Here is a 21402-nt window from a genome sequence, read left to right as displayed (position 1 = left end):
GCGATCTCAACTCACTGCAACCTCCACTTCCTGGGTTCAAGCGATTCTCCTGTCTCAGCTCCCTGAGTAGCTGGGATTACAGGCACGCACCAGCACGCCCCACTAATTTTTGTATTTTTAGTAGAGACAGGGTTTCATCAAATTGGTCAGGCTGGTCTTGAACTCCCGACCTCAGGTGATCCGCCTGTCTCGGCCTCCCAAAGTGCTGGGATTACAGGCATGAGCCACCGCACCCAGCCTGCCTATGTGGCTTCTAACTTGTTCCCTGACCCCGACCTTTTGCTGGGGGCAGTGAAGGCAGGAGACAGTGGAGGCTACAACCAGGAGCTTCTGGGAACCTGAGGGGTTGGAGGACAACGAAATCCAGGACACGCCACTGACTTGCGCCTGTTTGCCATTTTTTCCCCATTTAAAAAAGTTATTTAAAGGGCCAGGTACAGTGGTTTACACCTGTAATCCCAGCACTTTGGGAGGCCGAGGCAGGCGGATCACTTGAGGCCAGAAGTACGAGGTGGTGAAACCCCATCTCTACTACAAATACAAAAATTAGCCGGGTGTGGTGGCACGCACCTGTAATCCCAGCTACTCGGGAGACTGAGGCAGGAGAATCGCTTGAACCCTGGAGGTGGAGGTTGCAGTGAGCTGAGACCATGTCACTGCACTCTAGCCTGAGCAACAGAGCGAGCCTCTGTCTCCAAAAAAAAAAAAAAAAAGTTATTTGAATTATGATACACATAATACCATATTTATCTTAATGATTTTTAAGTGTTCAGTTCAGTGGCAGTAAGTACATTCACATTGTCACCATCTATCTTCAGAACTCTTTTTTTCTTGGAGACACAGTCTTGCTCTGTCACCGAGGCTAGAGGGCAGTGGCGCAGTCTCTGCTTGCTGCAACCTCTGCCTCCCAGGCTCAAGCGATCCTTGAACCTCAGCCTCCTGAGAAGCAGGGACCACAGGTGTATACCACCACACTCGGCTAAATTTTGTATTTTTCGTAGAGATGGGGGGGGGGTCTCACTTTGTTGCCTAGGCTGATCTCGAACCCCTGACCTCAAGTGATCCACCTGCCTTGGCCTCCCAAAGTGCAGGGATTACAGGCATGAGCCACCTCACCCAGCCCAGAACTCTTTCATCTTGCAAAACTGAAATACTGTGGCTTTAAGCACTCACTCCTAATACCCCTCCCCCAGCCCCTGGCACCCCACCATTCTACTTCCTGTCTCTATGGAGGTGACCACTCCAGGGACCTCCCATGAGTGGAATGACTCAGCATTTGTCTTTCTGTCACTGGCTTATATCACTCAGCATAATGTCCTCAAGGTTCATCCACAATGTAGCATATGTCAGAATTCCCTTACTTTCTAAGGCTGCCCTTTTTTTTTTTCAGAGTTTCACTCTGTCCTCCCTGGTGGGAGTGCAGTGGTGCAATCACAGCTCACTGCAGCCTCGACCTCCTGGGTTCAAGCGATCTTCCGAACTCATTGTTTGATTTTGACAAAGTTTCACTATGTTGCCCAGGCCGGTCTTGAACTCCTGAACTCAAGCAATCCTTCTACCTCGGCCTCCCAAAAGCACCGGGACCAGCCATGCGGAGCCACTGTGCTGGCCTTGCTATCTGCCTTTTTGTTTTGTTTTGTTTTCTTTTCTTTTGAGACTTGAGTCTCCCTCTGTCAGCCCAGGGTTGGAGTGCAGTGGCTAATCTCGCTCACTGCAAGCCCGCCTCCGGTTTACCATTCTCTTGCCTCAGCCTCCCAAGTAGCTGGGACTACAGGCTCACCACCATGCCCGCTAATTCTTTTTTTTGTATTTTTAGTAGAGATGGGGTTTCACTCTCACCTCCTGACCTCATGTTCACTACTGGCCTCCCAAAGTGTTGATTACAGGCTTGAGCCACCACGCCAGCCTGGTTCACCCTTTCAAAGAAAATAAGTTTTGGCCAGGTGCAGTGGCCTGTAATCCCAGCAGCACCCTCGGGAGGCTGAGATGGTGGATCACCTGAGGTCAGGATGCCCAAACCTGCCCGCCTGGCCAACATGATGAAACCCCGCTTTCACTAAAAAATGCAAAAAATCAGCCGGCATGGTGGGGCACCTGTAATCCCAGCTGCTCGGGAGGCTGAAGGAGGGAGACCGCTTGAATCCAGGGAAGCAGGGCTACAGTGAGCCAAAAATAGCACCATTGCACTAGCCTGGGCAAGGCAACAAGAGGGAACCTCCATCTCTAAATAAATAAATAAATAAATAAATAAATAAATAAATTTTATTGTGGCGTAGGTCATGCCCAGGATCCTAGCACTTCGGGAGGCTGAGGCAGGTGGATCACCTGAGGTCAGGAATTCGAGACCAGCCTGGCCAACATGATGAAACCCCGTCTCTACTAAAAATACAAAAAGATTAGCCAGGCATAGTGGCAGACGCCTGTAATCCCAGCTGCTGGGGAGGCTGAGGCAGGAGAATTGCTCAAATCCAGGAAGCAGAGGTTGCAGTGCGCTGAGATTGCACCATTGCACTGCAGCCTGGGCGACAGATCGAGACTCCATCTTAAAAAAAAAAAAAAAAGTTTTATGGAAAGTAACACAGTGTACAGAAAATTCCAACAGTACAAGACAGACACATGGTTTCCTCTTCTCCAAAGCTGTCGTGCCCAGCATCCTCTGGGAAGTACCTGGGCCGTCCCAGTACAGCTTGTGCCTGACGGGGCAATGTCATCGTCACCTTTGCTTGCTGGGGTTCCCCCGACAGCCCGTGCTTGCCACCGTGTTGTTCCCGGGATGGGGCTGTTGGCGGGCACCTCCCTGCTCTGCACTGCTGTGTGGATATCCTCCCAAGGACGTCTTCCTGTGCGTGTGTCTGGCAGAAATTCCCAGATATGGAACCCTGGAGTCTAAGGGCATGTGCTTACTTTTTTTTTTTTTTGAGACAGAGGTTCACTCTCGTAGCCCAGGCTGGAGTGCAGTGGCGCACTCTCGGCTCACTGCAACCTCCGCCTCCCATGTTCAAGTGATTCTCCTGCCTCAGCCTCCCGAGTAGCTGGGATTACAGGCATATGCCACACCTGTCTAATTTTGTATATTTACTAGAGATGAGGTTTCTCCATGTTGGTCAGGCTGGTCTCGAACTCCTGACCTCAGGTGATCCTCCCGCCTCGGCCTCCCAAATGCTGGAATTACAGGTGTGAGCCACTGTGCCTGACGATCTGATCTGATCCTCCCTGAGGAGCTACAGGGATCATAGGGCGCTCGGCCACCATGCCTGGCTAATTTTTGTATTTTTAGTAGAAACAGGTTTTCACCATGTTGGCCAGGATGGTCTCGATCTCTTGACCTCGTGATCCGCCCACCTCGGCCTCCCAAACTGCTAGGATTACAGGCGTGAGCCATTGCACCCGGCCATGCATCACTATTTTGATGCATCATCTCCAAACCACCCTGCCCCAGCATCGCCGAACTACCGGTGTGTCCAGCCTCCCTATACAGCTTCCCACTCTGCTCACAGGGAAGACGATGGAGGGAGGAGCCTAGGCGTGGGTTTCCCGCGTGTGGAAGGTGTCCTCAGACACCTCTTTCCCCAAGTCATTGACGTGAAGCTGATTTTGTCATCGGTGGCTGTGGAAACTGCCCAGAAACAGGAGCAAGGTCTCTGAGACCCTGTCCCGGCTAGACTTTCTCTGGGCTTCGGTGTCTCCTCCTGGAGCTGGGCATTGACTCTGTCCAGGACTCTGCTCAGTCACTTCCTGGCTGGTCCCCAAGTGCTCAAGTGCATGATGAGATTAGGGCTTCCCCAGGCAGGAAACGGCCACATTGGACCCCTCCCTCCCCAATCCCTAGTTCCTTTTATCTTCCCCAACCCTGGCCCTCAACTAGGCCCTCCTGCTCCCAGACCCCTCCAACCCCTGTCCCCCATCCCCTGTAGCCCAGCCCTGAGCACACTGGGGCCAGAACCACCCATACTGGACTCCCCCAGGGCACGACAGGTTGAGGCCTCTCTGAGGCAGGGAGGGACATTGAGGGGCCTTGTGCAGGAGAGGGCAGGGGTACCCCCTGAGCTTCAGTTTCTTCATCTGCACGATGAGCCCCCATCTGATGGTGCCCAGGAGTGGGGATGTGCTGGAGTTAGAGGAGGGAGGCCCCCCTGGAGGCCGGCTCAGGGACCCTCCAACCTGACCACCTCACTCAGGGTCCCCTGTCACTGCACCTGGGGCCCCAGGCTGTGGTGGGCCAGGACAGGAGCAGAGGTGCTTCAAGAACAAAGGCTGGGGCCAGGTACAGTGGCTCATGCCTGTAATTCCAACACTGGGAGGCCGAGGCAGGTGGAATGCCTGAGGTCAGGAGTTCGAGACTAACCTGGCCAACACGGTGAAACCCCATCTCTACTAAAAATACAAAAATTAGCCGGGCGTGGTGGTACGCGCCTGTAGTCCCAGCTACATGGGAGGCTGAGGCAGGAGCATCGCTTGAACCCAGGAGGCACAGTTTGCAGTGAGCCTAGATCGAGCCACTGCACTCTAACCTGGGCGACAGAGTGAGACTCATCAAAAAAAAAAAAAAGAAAAAGAACAAAAAAACAAGGATGGGGCCGGGCCCAGTGGCCCATGCTTGTCATCTCAGCACTTTGGGAGGCCGAGGTGGACAGATCACCTGAGGTCAGGAGTTCGAGACCAGCCTGGCCAACATGGCGAAACCCCGTCTCTAATAAAAATACAAAAATTAGCTGGGCTTGGTGGCAGATGCCTGTAGTCCCCGCTACTCAGGAGGCTGAGGTGGGAGAATTGCTTGAACCCACGAGGTGGAGGTTACAGTGAGCCAAGAGTCTGCCACTCCACTCTAGCCTGGGTAACAGAGCGAGACTCGTCAAAAAAAAAAAAAAAAAAAAACCAAGGATGGGCACCTCCCAGAGGGCAATAGCAAGGGTCCCCTCACAACCCCAGAGCAGCACAAGCCCAGCGTCAGGGACTCTGGCTGAACCTCGAGAGCGCTTCAGCTATCCTCGGCTGACCACACACTCACAAGGCACCGCTGTATGAGTGCCTTGCTTCGCTCTTGCCCAGGGAGCACACGGGCAGCTGTAGGGGAGACAGCCATGCTGGGGACAGCACCTGCCAAGAACGGCGGGAACTTCAGGGTATGTGGCTCGCCTGCTGTAACCTCTGACCTCTGACCCAGGGAAGGTGTGTGGCTCACCTGCTGTGACCTCTGACCTCTGACCCAGGGAAGCAGGACAGGGCCTTTTTTTTTTTTTTTTTTTTTTTGAGACGGAGTTTCACTCTTGTTGCCCAGGCTGGAGTGTAATGGCACGGTCTTGGCTCACCACAACCTCCGTCTCCCTACTTCAAGCAATTCTCCTGCCTCAGCCTCCAGAGTAGCTGGGATTACAGGCATGCGCCACCAGGCCCGGCTAATTTTGCATTTTTAGTAGAGACGGGGTTTCTCCATGTTGGTCAGGCCGGTCTCAAACTCCCAACCTCAGGTGATTTGCCTGCCTTGGCCTCCCAAAGCGCTGGGATTATAGGCGTGAGCCACTGTGCCCTGCCTAGCAGGGCTCTTCTTATCCTGCTCACCAGAGGTAGGAAGTGGGGGCGTGACTTCAGGAATGGCCCAGAGCCCTTGATGGGCGTGGGGATTGGGATGAGGACAGGGCTGTCATGAGAACAGTGGCTGCAGATGTGACCAGCTGGTAGGAAGTGGCCACTTGAGTCACAGATGCTTCCTGGGCTGGCCAGGGACTGGGGGTGCTGGCTGCAGCTGGGACCCCTTTTGTATCTTGCTAGCCTGGCACCTGGGTGCCCGGGAGGCGCCACGGCTGGACACAGCGAGCTGGGGCACCCCGGCCTCCATAACCCACACTCCAGTCCTCCCACGGGCTGGCTGGCGAGCGGCCCTGGTGAGGCTGCGGGGGCAGGGGCAGCCTTCCCGGTTTATCTCCCCTGGCATGATCTGCTCATCCGCCCAGGCTCCAGAAGCTAGGGCTCAAGGTCCGGCAAAGCAGGAAGCCTGAGGCCACAGCCCCAAGCAGCCTGAGTGCAGTCATGTGGGGGCGACTCCTCCTGTGGCCCCTGGTGCTGGAGTTCATCCTGTCTGGCGGCACCCAGACCCCCAGCGTCTATGACGAGGGTGGGAGCACCGGAGGCGGCGATGGTGAGTGGTTCTGGCCTTGGGGTACAGAGATGGGCTTACACAAGTGATGGAGTTGGGGGCCCGGAGCTGGGGAGGGGGAAGGCTGGGAAGTTGGGGCTTCAGCTCAGCCCACTCTGCATCCCGTCCCTGACCCCACAGGGCTGGGCTATTCCCTTGAGTGTCATGTCTAGCTGTTTCCCACCAGGGCAGATCCCAGGCTCTGAGCACCTCCCTCCCTGCTGCTTCTTGTCACCCGCCGAGGCGGGGGCTGACCAACGTCCCCTCTCTCCCACAGACAGCACGCCCTCAATCCTGCCGGCCCCCCGCGGCTACCCAGGCCAAGTCTGTGCTAATGACAGTGACATCCTAGAGCTCCCGGACAGCTCACGGGCGCTGCTTCTGGGCTGGGTGCCTACCAGGCTGGTGCCCGCCCTCTATGGGCTGGTCCTGGCGGTGGGGCTGCCGGCCAACGGGCTGGCCCTGTGGGTACTGGCCACGCGGGCACCTCGGCTGCCCTCCACCATGCTGCTGATGAACCTGGCGGCCGCTGACCTCCTGCTGGCCCTGGCGCTGCCCCCGCGGGTCGCCTACCACCTGCGTGGCCAGCGCTGGCCCTTCGGGGAGGCCGCCTGCCGCCTGGCCACAGCCGCACTCTACGGCCACATGTATGGCTCGGTGCTGCTGCTGGCTGCTATCAGCCTGGACCGCTACCTGGCCCTGGTGCACCCGCTGCGGGCCCGCACCCTGCGTGGCCGGCGCCTGGCCCTTGGACTCTGCATGGCTGCCTGGCTCATGGCAGCCGCCCTGGCCCTGCCCCTGACACTGCAGCGGCAGACCTTCAGGCTGGCGCGCTCTGATCGCGTGCTCTGCCATGATGCGCTGCCCCTGGACGCACAGGCCTCCCACTGGCAACCGGCCTTCACCTGCCTGGCGCTGCTGGGCTGTTTCCTGCCCCTGCTGGCCATGCTGCTGTGCTACGGGGCCACCCTGCGCACGCTGGCGGCCAGCGGCCGGCGCTATGGCCACGCGCTGAGGCTGACCGCGGTGGTGCTGGCCTCCGCCGTGGCCTTCTTCGTGCCCAGCAACCTGCTGCTGCTGCTGCATTATTCGGACCCGAGCCCCAGCGCCTGGGGCAACCTCTACGGCACCTACGTGCCTAGCCTGGCACTGAGTACCCTCAACAGCTGCGTGGATCCCTTCGTCTACTACTACGTGTCGGCCGAGTTCAGGGACAAGGTGCGGGCGGGGCTCTTCCGACGGTCGCCGGGAGACACCGTGGCCTCCAAGGCCTCTGCGGAAGGGGGCAGCCAGGGCATGGGCACCCACTCCTCTTTGCTCCGGTGACGCAAAGTGGGGAAGGCCGTACTGGGTCGAACAGAGTCCCTTCCCCTACTTCATGTCCTTCTCGGGACCTCAGAATGTGACTTTATTTGGAAATAGGGTCATTACAACTGTCACTAGTGGAGGTCACTTTGGAGAAGGGTGGGCCTTACATCCAGTGTGGGCGGTGTCCTCATAAGATAAGGAGAAGCCAGGCCTGGTGGCTCATGCCTGAAATCCCAGCACTTTGGGGGCCAAGGCGGATGGATCACTTGAGCCCAGCGGTTCAACACCAGCCTGAGCAACATGGTAAAACTCTCTCTCTACCAAAAATACGAAAATTAGCTGGGCATGGTGGCGGGTGCCTGTAATCCTAGCTACTCAGGAGGCTGAGGCAGGAGGATCACTTGAACCCGGGAGGCAGAGGTTGTAGTGAGCCGAGAATGCACCACTGGACTCCAACCTGCGTGACAGAGTGAGACACTGTCTCTAAATTAATTAATCAATTTAATTTAATTTTTAAAAGACGAAAAGAGATGGCCAGGTGTGGTGCCTCACGCCTATAATCTCAGCATTCTGGGAGGCCAAGATGGGAGGACTGCTTGAGGCCAGGAGTTTGGGACCAGCCTGGGCAACACAGAGGGATCCCAACTCTACAAAAAAAAAAATTTTTTTTTAAAACGAACCAGGCATTGCGGCACGCGCCTATAGTCCCAGCCACTCAAGAGTCACAGGCGGGAGGATCACTTGAGCCTGGGAGGTTGTGGTCGCTGTCAGCTATGATTGTACCACTGCACTCCAGCCTGGGCAACAGAGCAAGACCTTGTCTCAAAAATAAACAAACTAAAATTAAAAAAAGAAGATGAGAGACAGCTGGGTGCAGTGGCTCACACCTGCAATCCCAGCACTTTGGGAGGCCGAGTTGGGCAGATCACCTGAGGCCAGGAGTTCAAGACCAGCCTGGCCAACACGGTGAAACCCCATCTCTACCAAAAATACAAAAATTAGCCAGGCGTTGTGGTGGGCACCTGTAGTCCCAGCTACTGGGGAGGCTGAGGCAGAAGAATCACTTAAAGCTGGGAGGCAGAGGTTGTGGTCAGCTGAGATGGTGCCACTGCACTCCAGCCTGGGAAAAGAGGGACTCTGTCCGCCCCCCCACCGCCCCCCCCACCAAAAAAAAAAAAAAGAAGAGGAGAGGACACAGAGACATACAGAGAAGAAAGCCATGTGGCGACAGAGGCAGAGATGGGAGTGGTGCGGATGGACACAAACTAAGGGATGCCAAGACGCCAAGTGCAGCCAGCAGCCACCAGCAGCCATGAGACAGGCCTGGGACGGGCTCTCCCTCACAGCCTCCGGAGGGAACCAGCCCTGCGCCACCTTGACCTTGGACTCTGGCCTGCAGAACTGTGAGATAATAAACTCCCGTTGTTTTAAGCTGCCTGGTGCGTGGTGCTTTGTCAGGGCAGCCCAGGAAACTGAAACAGGATCAAACGCTGCTTCCTGGGCCTTGGCAGCCTCTCTGGCTCGGCTTTCTACACTGGATGCAGCCCACGACACGCTGGTGTCTGAGATGGGGCTGGGGCTGGGGCTGCGTTCCCCGGAGACTCACTGCAAGTTCCTGCCCAGGAGGCTCAGGGCACCCCATCCCCAGTGCCCAATGCTGGGGCCCCACCAGGCCCAGAGCCTGGTTGGCCATTCTCGTGCCCACCAGCTTCTGGCTTTGGGATTTCTCTTCAGCAACCAGAATAGCACCCCCAACTCTGCTCCCCAAAACCCATCGCTAGCATGGCTCAGACTCCTGCTGTCCCCTGGCTGCTGGGGACCCTCGCTTTTCCTCCTCCCACCTGCAGGCTGATCCTTCTTTTCACTTTCTGTCAATGTCACCAGGGACAAGGTGGGACAATGGGGGTGGGGGTGGACAGTGTGTGCTGGGGGGTTTGGGTACGGCAGACCTTGAACTCCCCTCTGCCAGGATGTTGGCAGCCGGCTGTAAGCCTTGCACGGGACAGGCCACAAGGGGCCATACCAGGGTCTACAGAGGACACAGCTGGTGTGTGGGGAAGGGGAGACGCCTCAGCACCTGGTGCACACACACACACACACAGACACCGCTGCTCACTCCACGGAGTGGCACGGGGCAGTTTCAAAGACCACTGGGGCATGAACTACAGGGGCAAGGCAGAGGGTGGGGGGGGCCACTGTTGGGCTCCTCATTGGGTCTACGTCTCTGATCAGTCCAGCTTTGGGCTGCCCTGGGCTGGGGGTGTCAGGTGCCTGGGACACACACATGCGCACGCACACACACACACACACGCACACACACAAAGTTCACGTGCAACCCAGAATATGTAAGATCAGTGATGTGTATTCGTGTCAATATCCTGGAGTGACCATTTACTAGAGTTTTCTGAGTTGTTAACCACAGGCACAAGCTGGGTGTGTGGGTATGAGCGGTCCCCAGGACCAAGCTGTGGTCCTACAACTCCATGTGGTTGTAGGATTATATCAGGGTGCAGGTGTTTGACATCCATAAACCCTCCTCCCCACCACTCTGAAAGGCTGGGCTGTAGATGAAGACATGGGGGCTCAGGAGCCCTGGCCCGTGGGCCCCCACCACCCGGCCACTACGTCTCTGAGGGGCCGGGGTCTGGCCCCATCTGTGGAACGGGCTGGCGCTCTGGGTGCTGTGCTCTGTCCTCCCGCTGACTGCAGGAGGCCAAGGCCTGGCCATGACCCTGGAGATGAGGTTTTTTCTTACAGCATCCTCTACAGCAAGTGGGCACCGGGCCTCGGGTCAAGGAGTCAAGGGGCCTGTCCCTTTGTAGGGTGATGGGATCCAGGGGTGGGGAACTCACAGGCCAGGGCAGCCTCAGACCTTGATCTCTCAGGCAGCGAGGGGCCTCCGTGCTGGCAGAGATCAGGGCTGAGAGGTGTTGGCTGAAATAAATACCACCCCGGAGAAGATGGGCAAATGCAGACATAAGCAGGTGCCAGGGGTCACAAAAGGGAATCAAAGTCTGCTGGTGCTGGTGGCAGGCAGCTGGTAGGGCCCCCCAAGGCAGGAAGGTTCTGGACCTGGGGGCCCTGGGAGTGGGCTGGTCCTCTGGGCACGGGGACATCAGGAACTCACAGTGAGGAAGCACCGGGGTCACCCAGCCCGGGCAGCCGGAAGCTGAAAGTGCATTTGCTGAGAGTCACCTGCTTCCCCGCAGGGCCTTGTGATGTGAGCCCGAGGTCCCCTGGGGCGAAGGCAGAGGGTTCGAGAGCTGGGACAGTCTTAGGGCAATTCGGGGTCCTGGGTGCCCCAAAGGGAGGCCAGGGCTTTGTGTTTCAGAGAAAGGCGGCCTGTTCCGTTTTGAAGCTGCCCATAGGTTGGATGTTTTGCTAATTTAGTCCACACTGTGTTTGCTCAGAAAGAAGCTTTTGGCCACACAAGTGCTTTCTGGGAACGTTTCTTCTCCCGCGAACAGAATGTCAGGCTGTGGGAGCCGCCGTGGCCCCAGGAAAATGATGCCCAGCTCCAAGGCTGGGGGATTGGGGTGCTTGGAGTTCCAGCTGTAGCTAGTAAGTCGGGGGGTCTCCCAAGGGACCTCCAGCTGTGCCCCCTGCACCACTCCGGTGACTGCTGAGCCCACACCTGGGCCCCGAGTCCCATCCTAGGGACGGGCAGATCTCTGCCATTCTGCTCCTTGGGTTCATTTAGAGGCAGGTGTCACCTGGGCCGAGGTCTGCCCACCCACCAGGCAGAGTCACAGGCGGATAGGGACAAGATGCAGCCAGATGGTGTCGTCCTGCTCTGAGCAGGGCAGCCATTAGGAAGAGAAGCCGCTCTGACTGGCCAGGAGAGAAGGAGAAAGATTCCTATGAGACTGCCAGGACTTTGGGATGGGACCCCACACCCATTTCCTAAACCCACCTCCACAGCGCTCAGGCTGGTTGCCACCTCCTCATTTAGATGGCAGAACCCCAACTAGGAGGGGGATACATGGCCCAGGCCTGGCACTGCACAACTCTGCCTCCTTGCCCCGGTGGACTACAGTGATGGGCTCCGGGTGTTCACGTGCGGTAAGAGGGTAACAGCTGGTGTCAGACCACCAACCAAATCAAAAAGTTACCCATAGAACACCACCCAGCAATGCAAAACTCCAGGCCGGGCACAGTGGCTCATGCCTGTAATCCCAAAGCTTTGGGAGGCTGAGATGGGAGGATAGCTTGAGCCCAGGAGTTTGAGGCAGCAATGCACAATGATCACGTCTGTGAACAGCCATGGCACTCCAGCTTGGGCAACATACAGAGACCCCATCTCTACAACACACACACACACACACATACACACGCACACACACACAAATTAGCTGGACGTGGTGGTGTGTGCCTGTGGTCCCAGCTACTTGGGAGGCTGAAGCAAGAGGATCGCTTGAGCTCAGGAGATTGAGGCTGCAGTGAGCCATGACCATGCCACTATACTCCAGCCTGGGCAATACAGTGAGACCTCGTTTCAAAAATAAAAAGAATAGGCTGGGCACAGTGGCTCATGCCTGCAATACCAGCGTTTTGTGAGGCAAAGGCGAGTGGATCGCCTGAGGTCAGGAGTTCAAGACCAGCCTGGCCAACATGGTGAAACCCTGCCTCTACTAAAAATACAAAAAAATTAGCTGGGCATGGTGGTGGGCCCCTGTAATCCCAGCTACTGGGGAGGCTCAGGCAGGAGAATCGCTTGAACCTGGGAGGCAGAGATTGCAGTGAGCCCAGATTGAGGCATTGCACTCCAGCCTGGGCGACAGAGTAATACTTCATCTCAAAAAAATTAAAAGAATGAACTATGGATACACGAAACACCACAGGTGAACACAAGGGAATCATGCTCCAAAGATTATCCGCTCTGATTCCACTTACCTGGCATTCTCGAAATGACAAAATTACAGACGCGGAGGGGGAAAATGGCTTAGTGGTTGCAGGTGTTGAGGGGAGAGGTGAAGTTATGGAAGAGCAGCTGGAAGGATTCTGTGCAAATGGGATGTTTGTTGACTATGGTTGAGATTACACAAATCTGCCCATGAGGAAACCACACGCTGCTAACTACAGGCTAAGCTTCCCTAATCCAAAAATCCTAAATCTGAAATGTTCCAAAATCCAAATCTTTTTGAGCAGCAACTTGACGTGCTCAAAGGCAATGCTCATCGGAGCATTTCAGATTTTTAGAGTAGGGATGCTGAACCTTAGCTACCTATATCATGCAAGCATTCTGAAATCTGAAAAAATCTGAAATCCAAAACACTTCTGGTCCCAAGCATTTCGGCTAAGGGATCCTTGACACGTATGCGCACACACACACACACACACACAAATGCACAGCTGTTCGCTGGTGGGTGTTGCGTGGGCCAGGGTGGAGGGAGGATGAATGTCCCACTCTGTCCCCAGGAACTCTGAGCCTCTGACCCTTTGAGTCACTCCCACTGCCTGTGGGGGGTCGGGGCAGGTGGTGGAGGGAGGTTGGTAGGGGAGGGAGGTTGGGAGATATTGAACCTATGTCTCTGACCTCTGGGGTGGGCCCAGCCCTCACCTGTCCTCTACCTCCCCTTCGGGCTCAGGGTCTGAGTCCACCACCTCAAGGCCAGCTCCACTCAACTTCAGGTCCTGTTGCAAATGCCCCGGGGCCACAGAAGCCAGGTCATCCCCGTAGGTGGAGGACACTGAGGCCGGCAGCGGCTGTTCTGGAAGGAAGGCGGCCTCAGTCGGGAGGGCGTGGCCGGGAGGGGACCCAAGGGCCGAGGGGAGGAGTTCCGTGGCCCAGAGCAGCAGCGATGGGGGTCCCCAAGGCTAGGCGAGGGCTAGGGTCCTCACCGAGGGCACAGCAGCTGGGAGGCGCGGGCTCCAGAGGCGCGGCCCGGCGGCAGGCTGCCTCCCGAAGGCGGCAGGCGCTGGCGTAGACCACCCCGTCGGAGCCGCACACTGGGTCTCCCTGGGCGCCGCAGTCGTGGTCGCAGCCGCATCGCGTGATCGCCGCCCCCTCCTCAGGGGCCACCTCAGGGCCCGATTCGCCGGGGAACCAGCCTGGGGAACGACGCAGGTTCGACAGGGCACGGAGGACCCCCACCCTGCACCTTGCCCGCACCCCCACAGAGCCTGGGGGTCGGGGAGACGTCCCTGGGGCCCGGGCCCACTCCCCCCTCGGTGGGTCTTGGGGCGCGACAGTTAATGGGAGGTCCTGAGCCCTGGTCTCATGGAATTTCACGCAGGTATTTGCCTAATACTTACAAAAACAGAAACAGATTTTTTAAAAGCGGTTGTAGAAGAGAAAGGAAGCAGGGCGTCCTGTCTGGGCCGCCCTGCAACAACAGCCCTTGTCCCCGCCGCGCCTCCTCCGCACTGACTACACCCACCCCAAACCCACCTCCTGGGCACTGACGGCTCCCACCCTCAACCCCGGCCCCTCGGTCCTGACCACACTCTTAACACCCACTCCGCACTGACCACACCCACCCTCAACTCCGCCCCCCGCACTGACCACACCCACCCTCAACTCCGCCCCCCGCGCTAACCACACCCGCCCCCTCCTCACTCATCTCCCCATCCCCGCTCGGCCCCGCCCTCACCACACTGACCACCCTCAACCCACTGGGCCCAGTCCCCACCACAGTGACCACACCCTCACTGGCTTGGCCCTGCGCCCAGTATACTGACCATTCCCCAGCCACGCCCCTGCGCACTGACCGCTCCTCCAGCCCCGCCTCCCCCGTATAGGCAGAGCGCCCGCCCACCCCTGTGCTGCGTCCTCCTGACTTTATGCTGGCCCCTCCTCTGCCACGCACCCAGGGGAGCCCTCCCCGGCGCCCGCGGGTGGGAGTCCGGGTGTGGCAGGCCGCGGTGGGGGGCGGCAGTGGCTTCGCGCACTCACCCGGGCCCCGGGCAGGGGCGCGCTCCACCTCGTTGCACGCGGGTCCGGCGCACAGTTCCTGGGCGAGTGGGCTGTGCGCGCTGACGTTGTAGAAGCGAGTGGCCTCGAAGGCTGCGGGACAAGGGTGGCGGGTGACCGAGTGCCGGCGCGACGTATCAGGGGTCGGGCCGGGGGTGCGGGCGCGCGGGCCTACCGGGCTCGTAGTAGTCGTACACGGAGACTGGCAGCGCCGACGTCCTGCCCACCACGCACTCCCGGAGCGCACGGAACCGCACACACGTCAGGCACCTGCTGGGGATCTGCGGGGCAGCGGCGGGCGCAGGCTCGACCCGGGCCAGTAGGCCTGGGGCGCTGAGCTTGGGCCCAGAACTGGCTGATTTCAGGGATACCCAGGACTCGTGAAACACAGAAGAAACGTGATCCCATTTTCTTTTTTCCTTTTTCCTTTTTTTTTCTCCTGAGACAGAGTCTCGCTCTGTTGCCCAGGCTGGAGTGCAGTGGCTTAATCTTGGCTCACTGCAACCTCGGCGTCCTGGGTTCGAGTGATTCTCCTGCCTCAGCCTCCCAAGTAGCTGGAATTACAGGCGCCCACCACCGCACCCTGCTAATTTTTTGTACTTTTGATCAAGACGGGGTGTCACCATGTTGGCTAGGCTGGTCTCCAACTCCAGTCCTCAAGTGATCCGCCTGCCTCGGCCTCCCAAAGTGCTGGGATTATAGGCGTGAACCACCGCGCCCAGCCTCGGTCCCATTTTTGATTCTTTGGGTCCTTCCATCCCACTGGGAAAACGTCCCAGGTGGCCTCCCAAACACCACTCCTTTTTTGTGTGTGTGCACACATGGCTGAGCATGTGGCGCGTGACTTGGCATATTCACAATACTGTGCAATCATCACCTCTGTCTAGTTACAGAACAGTTTCTTTCTCCCCCAGAGAAAACCCCATCCCCATCAGCACTCGCTCCCCACTCCCCCGGCCCCTGGCAACCACGAATCTTTCCAACTCTACCGATTTGCCTGTTCTGGGCATTTCATATCAATGGAATCATGTACTCTGTGGCCTTTTGTGTCTGGCTTCTTTCACTCAGCATCATGTTTCTGAGGTTTATCCATGCTGTAGCATGGATCAATGCTTCACTCCTTCCTACAGAGGGATAATATCCACTGTGGCCCCTCCCTACTTTTTCCACCAACTGTCATCAGCCGAGGACACAGAGCTGTCAGCATGGCCAGCTCTGCCTGGAATTTATTCGCCCGGTGTCTTACTTTTTTTTCAGATGAGGTCTTGCGGGTCTTACTCTGTTGCCCAAGCTGGAGTGCAGTGGCGTAATCTCGGCTCACTGCAACCTCCGCCTCCCAGGTTCAAGTGACTCTCCTGCCTCAGCCTCTGGAATAGCTGGGATTACAGAGTGTGCCATCACACCTGGCTAATTTTTGTATTTTTAGTAGAGACAGGGTTTTGCCATGTTGGCCAGGCTGGTCTCGAACCCCTGACCTCAGGTGATCCGCCCACCTCGGCCTCCCAAAGTGATGGGATTGTAGGCGTAAGCCAAAGCGCCTGGCCACTTTTTTATATTTTTTGTAAAGATGGGGTTTCTGAGCCATGTTGCTCAGGCTGGTCTCGAACCCCTGAGCTCAAGTGGTCCTCCCACCTCGGCTTCCCAAAGTACTGGGATTACAGGCATGAGCCACCATGCCCAGCCCCAATGTCTTTTTTATGGTACAAGATATTTGCAGGGAGCCACACCAGGCAGTGACCGGTGCACCCTCACCAACATGCACACCAGGGAAGCCTCCTCCACCAACCCTGGCTGGTGGTACCTCATCAAAGTAGAAGAGCACTCGGCGTCCAGCCACTTCATACCTCTTCATCCCCATGTGCTTGTCAAGGAGCAGCTGCAGAGGAAGCCAGAAGTCAGGGTCCTCAGACTCTCTGCTTGCTTCCTCTCCCATCTCCTGGAGGCAGTAGTCAGTGGGATGCTTGGACTTGCCCACAAGTTACCATGGGCTGAGGTCTGGGTGCTGGTCAGTGCTCCCCGGGCCCTGCCAGCCTCTCAACACCCAGGAGAGGATGCTCAAGGATGACTATCCCTGCCCAGAACACCTGCCTGCCCTCCTTATACACTCCCTCAACCCAGCCCCAAGCCCAGGTCAGGCTTCTCTGTGGCCAACGAGGAGCCCGGCTGAGCCCTGCCACCTGCTGGTGTCTCAGCTGCACTATTCGAGTTCCCCTCCCAGTCTGGGATTTTTTTTTTCAGTTTTTGATTTAAAAAAAAAAAAACCACACCCATTCCAAGGCCTCTGAATTGACCACATCGTCATCCCCTGGTGCTCCGTGCAGCCTCCTTGGAGGGGAGGCGACAATAGGCCTGGCTTTCCTGTTCCACCCTCCCCACACTGCAGACCTCCTTTGGTCCCTGGACCCCTTGCTTTTTGGTCCTCTTTCTCCCCCAGTCAGAGTTTGGCAGTACTCCCATGTCCCTCTTCCCTCCTGTACTAAATGGGAATGTGGCACTGGTTTCTCTTAGGGTTGTGAGGGTGACAGCTGGTCTCGGCAGAATGTGGATTGAGAATGCCCCACGGCTTCCCACCCAGGGCCAAAGCACATGGAACTTTGCTGAAGTTCTAGATGGCATTTATAATAGTGACAGTGGGTCGGTGCTGTGGCTCACACCTATAATCCCAGCACTTTGGAAGGCTGAGGTGGGCAGATCACCTGAGGTCAGGAGTTTGAGACCAGCCTGACCAACATGGAGAAACCCCGTCTCTACTAAATACAAAAAATTAGCTGGGCAGGGTGCTGCATGCCTGTAATCCCAGCTACTTGGGAGACTGAGGCAGGAGAATCACTTTAACCGGGGAGGTGGAGGTTGCAGTGAACTGAGATTGTGCCATTGCACTCCAGCCTGGGCAACAAGAGCAAAACTCCATCTCAAATCATCATCATCATCATCATCATCATCATCATCATCATCGTGACAATGGCCCCACAGGAGATCCACCTGTTGGAGCAGCCCCCACACCACCCCACCTACTCCTCAATAGACAGATGGCCCATTTTTGCCCAGAAAGGGAGGAAAAAAGGGGCTGGGCGTGGTGGCTCTTGTCTGTAACCCCAGCACTTTGTGAAGCTGAGGCAGGAGGATTGCTTGAGCCCAGGAGTTTGAGACCAGCCTGAGCAACATGGCGAAACCCTGTCTCTGCCACAAATACAAAAATTAGCAGGGCATGGTGGCGCATGGTCGTAGTCCCGGCTACTCGGGAGGCTGAGGTGGGAGGATTACTTAAGCCTGGAAGTTCAAGGCTCCATTGGGAATTTGAGCCAAGATGGCACCGCTACACTCTAGCCTGGGCAACACAGCAAGACTATCTCAAAAAAAGAAAGAGAGAGAGAGGGCGAGAGAGAGTGAGAGAGCGAGAGAGCGAGACAGCGAGAGAGAGAGCGAGCGAGAGAGACTAAAGGAAAGAAAATAATACCCATAGCATTTTACAAAGGGCTGGGCTGCCAGCCAGCCTGACCCTGGGTGCCTAAGCCCTGCCTACTGTTTGGAGATCCCTGCCCACTGCTGCTCACCGGCGCCACCTCACCTGCTCCAGACTCTCGATGTCTGCCCGGAAGCCTGACAACAGGGGCACCTCGAGGACAGCCATATTGGAAGATCCTGCGTGCAGCCACCTTCCGACAACAGGGGAGAGAGAGAGGCCCTAGAGCTCAAGCCTGGAGGTGGAATTCACGGTCCCCTCTCCCTCTGGAGCCCACACAGCTGATGTCCCAGGAAGCCTGCCCTGGGGCCTGGCCGGCGGGCCATTGGCACACACATCTTTGGCTTGGTTAGCTCAGTCAACCCATTTTACAGCAGGGACACTGAGGCCGGAAGGAAAGGGCCTTGCCAAGGGCTCTAGGCTTGACCAGGTCTTGTGACTAGGCACCGTGTTTTGTCCTGCACTTCACTCTGTGTCCCCAGCCTGGGAAGCAGCTGGCGACGCCCCTCTTGACATGGCTCCACAGAGCAGCCGCAGCCCAGGTGCTTCAACACTGCCACCCTGCAGGAGACTCTGGGAAATCAACCCCCTAGCTCCGGCCTCAGTTTCTCCTTCTGTAACATGGCAGGGCGGGGAGGGAAGTAACTGGGCTCTCTCTGGAGCCTGCAGTATGCCAGGCACTTCCTATAGGGCGTCGGGGACAAGGAAGAGGAAGCCGACATTCAGTGTGCAGCTTGCAGCTGCGGGAAGTGCACCAAGCTGGACTCTGGTCTTCAGAACTTTCTGAGATGGGGAACTTGGACACATTCAGGATGAGAGTCAAGGTCAGGGCAGCCGCTACCGGGGTAGCGGCTCTGATGGGCTGCGAGTGTCATGGCAACCACTCACCCACCAATCGTCGCCATGGTGACAAGCATCCATCACCATGGCAACACACATCTTCTTAGGATGAGGACCCACTGTGGCCGGGTCTCAGGCTCACTCCTGGAAACCAAGGGGCCTGGTGCTGGTGTTATCAGTGTCCCAGTGTTACCAGTGTCCCAGCCACACATGGCTGTCCCCATCTGGCCCACCCGCCCCAACCATACTGGAGTTTTCTGTGTCCGTTCACTTTTCTTTCATTCACTTCAAAAACTGGCTGGGTGAGGTGGCTCACACCTGTAATCCCAGCACTTTGGGGGGCTGAGGTGGGCATATCACGAGGTCAGGAGTTCGAGACAAGCCTGGCCAACATGGTGAAACCCTGTATTTACTAAAAATACAAAAAAGTTAGTTGGGCGTGATGGCAGGCACCTGTAATCCCGCTACTCGGGAGGCTGAGACGGGAGAACCATTTGAATCCAGAAGGCAGAGGCTGTAGTGAGCCGAGATCACGCCACTGCACGCCAGCCTGGGTGATAGGGCGAGACTCCGTCTCAAAAAAACAAAACAAAACAAAACAAAAACCACCACTGAGTGCCTAGAGGCGGAAGCTCCTCCTGGTCCCAGGAGGCCATCCTCTCCCCACATTGCGCCCTCCTGGGATGCCCACGCCAGCAGGGCAGGTGGCCTTACCTGGTGCACACCTCCAGCATCACCTTGTATTCCTGGTGATGCTGATCGGCCGCTGGGTCATCATCGTCAGCTGGGGGTCTGTCTCCTCGGGAACCCTCAGCTGAGGAGGAAGGCATGGGGGGCGGGCGTCCCTGGGCCTCGGGCTCCTGGAGGCTTACGAGCAGTTGGAAAGCCGGCTTGGCCACTGGGTCAGGCACATTGTAGGTGACATCAATCTGGGGGGTGTTGGAGGATGGAGACTTAGGGACCTGGGCCCTCCACAACAGATGCAGGGTGGGGGAGGAGAAAGGGCAGTGGGGAGGTGGGAAGAGCCAGAATTATGAGGACAATGACATCCATGACGGTTTCAGAGCTGTGCTCAGCTATGTCTGAGTCTAGGGGTCTCTCTCCCATCCACAATGTTGTCTGGGCTCCCGTTTTTGAGATGAGAAAACGGAGCTAGCCAGAGTCATCGCGGGAAACTTGCCCTCTGACTGCCAGTCAGAACCCGTGAGATGCACCTGCCCCAGCCTGGTCTGGGGTTAAATCCAGGCCATAGCAGGGGGAATGATCTCGAGCCCTTAGGCAAATCTGCTTGAGTCACTGGGTCAGAGATCCCCGGACTGAGGGTCAAATGGATTTTCCTAGGGTGGGGGGGCGGTGGGCAGCTCACCTGAGAGGACCGTGGCCACCTGCCTTGGGCAGTATTAGGAGGCTGAAAGCCTGCCCTGAGGTCTGGCCTGCTGCTGAGTTCAGAACCCTCTGGGCGTCCCTGGGGTTCCACTGTGTGGGTGGAGGGGATGGGGCACAGGAGGACATACCCAGTATCACCTAATGCTCCCCAAAACCTCACCTGCATCAGGCAGCAGCCGTCCCCCTTGGCACTCACAAACAGCCCCGTGGGGAGGCTGGGGATCTGGAGACAGAAGTCACCGTGAGGACCTGCTGACTCCTCCTCCAACAGCCCCCAAGCCCTCGTCCCAGGAACACGCACCGCTGCCATCTGCAGAACCTTTTGGTTGGTCCTGTGCAGCTCGAAGGTTTCCTGGTAGTCCAGGTTGGTGGAGGCCAGGGAGACAGTGAGGTTGATACCTCCAGCATAGGACAAGATGGCATATTCAGCCAAGGCCTGCAGAGCCACGCAGGTATCCTGGGGATGGAGGAGAAGATGGCCATCAACCCTGAGACTAAGTTGGCCAGTGGTCCCCTGACCCGTCTTGGAAGCCTGGCCTGAAACAGGCACCAACGAGGCTGGAATAGAGACTGGACCCAGTGCAGACACCCATGGCACTGGGGGCTCCAGGACAGCCAGGTTGGTGTGTCCCCAGAGGCAGAGGCTGGGCTCCCATGGAGGATCCAGGGGCATCTGTCCCTCACCCCCAACCCGTGCCCTCTTCGGGGCTCTATAAGGTGAGAAGGGGCCAGACTGCCTGGCCACCTCAGAGCTCAAAACAAGGACTGCAAGGACCCCACCCACCCAGCCCTGAACCCCTCCCTCTGGCCCTGCCCGGCTCGCCTGAGTGGAGGAGAATCCCCCGAGTGCATTTCGCTGCTGGGACAGCCACTTCACCACAGGCAGGGCGGCGGCCACGTCACCCAGCAGAGTGTATGTCAGAAGGGCGTAGGCTGTCATTTCTACCTCGGCCGAGACCACTGCAATGGAAGACGCCCACTGGGGACTTTTGTCACAGGGACACGGGCCCAGTGCATGGAGGTACGGCCAAGGCAGGCACCCGGGAGCTGGGGTGGCCAGTACCTGACTGAGAGGTCCTGTCACCGAAGCTCAATAATGTGCCCTTGTCCATGTCCCAGGAATTTGTCAGGCTCCAGTGGGTGACCCCATCTGCAAGGAAAGGGGTGGTCAAGAGCTACCACCCCACCCAGTGTGCAGCCTGGCATCCCAGGGAGCACATCCAAGCATGGGGTCTAAAGAAAAGGTGCTGTGGGACCCCAGTGGGAAAAGAGTGTCATGGGAAGACAACTGGGACAGGAAGGACCTCAAGGCTCCATCTCAGATCTGCAAATCTATGGCAGCCTTAGCCCTTCCTGCAC

The 21402-nt window shown here is 57.3% G+C and overlaps 2 protein-coding genes across 5 annotated transcripts in view; one reads left to right on the top strand and one right to left on the bottom strand.

Moving 5' to 3' along the window:
* Positions 1 to 5433: 5433 nt before the first annotated feature.
* Positions 5434 to 8872, top strand: F2RL3 (F2R like thrombin or trypsin receptor 3). The gene is made up of 2 exons (XM_003915118.3): positions 5434 to 6136; positions 6411 to 8872. Exons 1-2 carry the CDS (start codon positions 6028 to 6030, stop codon positions 7457 to 7459), a joined length of 1158 nt encoding a protein of 385 aa, XP_003915167.3. The 5' UTR covers positions 5434 to 6027; the 3' UTR covers positions 7460 to 8872.
* Positions 8873 to 9783: 911 nt separating this feature from the next.
* CPAMD8 (C3 and PZP like alpha-2-macroglobulin domain containing 8) overlaps positions 9784 to 21402 on the bottom strand; it is a 118237-nt gene continuing 106618 nt past the window's right edge. Inside the window, exons 31-42 of one of the 4 annotated variants that reach the window (XM_031659787.1) lie at positions 21107 to 21193; positions 20867 to 21003; positions 20345 to 20500; positions 20204 to 20266; positions 19372 to 19586; positions 17923 to 18010; positions 16156 to 16230; positions 14530 to 14635; positions 14337 to 14447; positions 13283 to 13492; positions 13002 to 13152; positions 9784 to 10173 (exon numbers count right to left, since the gene is read on the bottom strand). In XM_031659787.1, the coding sequence (XP_031515647.1) occupies positions 9939 to 10173; positions 13002 to 13152; positions 13283 to 13492; positions 14337 to 14447; positions 14530 to 14635; positions 16156 to 16230; positions 17923 to 18010; positions 19372 to 19586; positions 20204 to 20266; positions 20345 to 20500; positions 20867 to 21003; positions 21107 to 21193 (1634 nt within the window). In that variant the 3' untranslated portion in view covers positions 9784 to 9938. Of the gene's footprint in view, positions 11273 to 13001; positions 13153 to 13282; positions 13493 to 14336; positions 14448 to 14529; positions 14636 to 16155; positions 16231 to 17922; positions 18011 to 19371; positions 19587 to 20203; positions 20501 to 20866; positions 21004 to 21106; positions 21194 to 21402 lie in introns of all 4 variants that reach the window. The other 3 variants (XM_031659786.1, XR_004180354.1, XM_021930849.2) reach the window with 3 other exon arrangements.

This window comes from Papio anubis, chromosome 20 (assembly GCF_008728515.1).
Source record: "Papio anubis isolate 15944 chromosome 20, Panubis1.0, whole genome shotgun sequence".
Taxonomy (NCBI): domain Eukaryota; kingdom Metazoa; phylum Chordata; class Mammalia; order Primates; family Cercopithecidae; genus Papio; species Papio anubis.
Note: the sequence above shows the minus strand (reverse complement) of the source record. Positions and strands in the feature narration are given on the sequence as shown.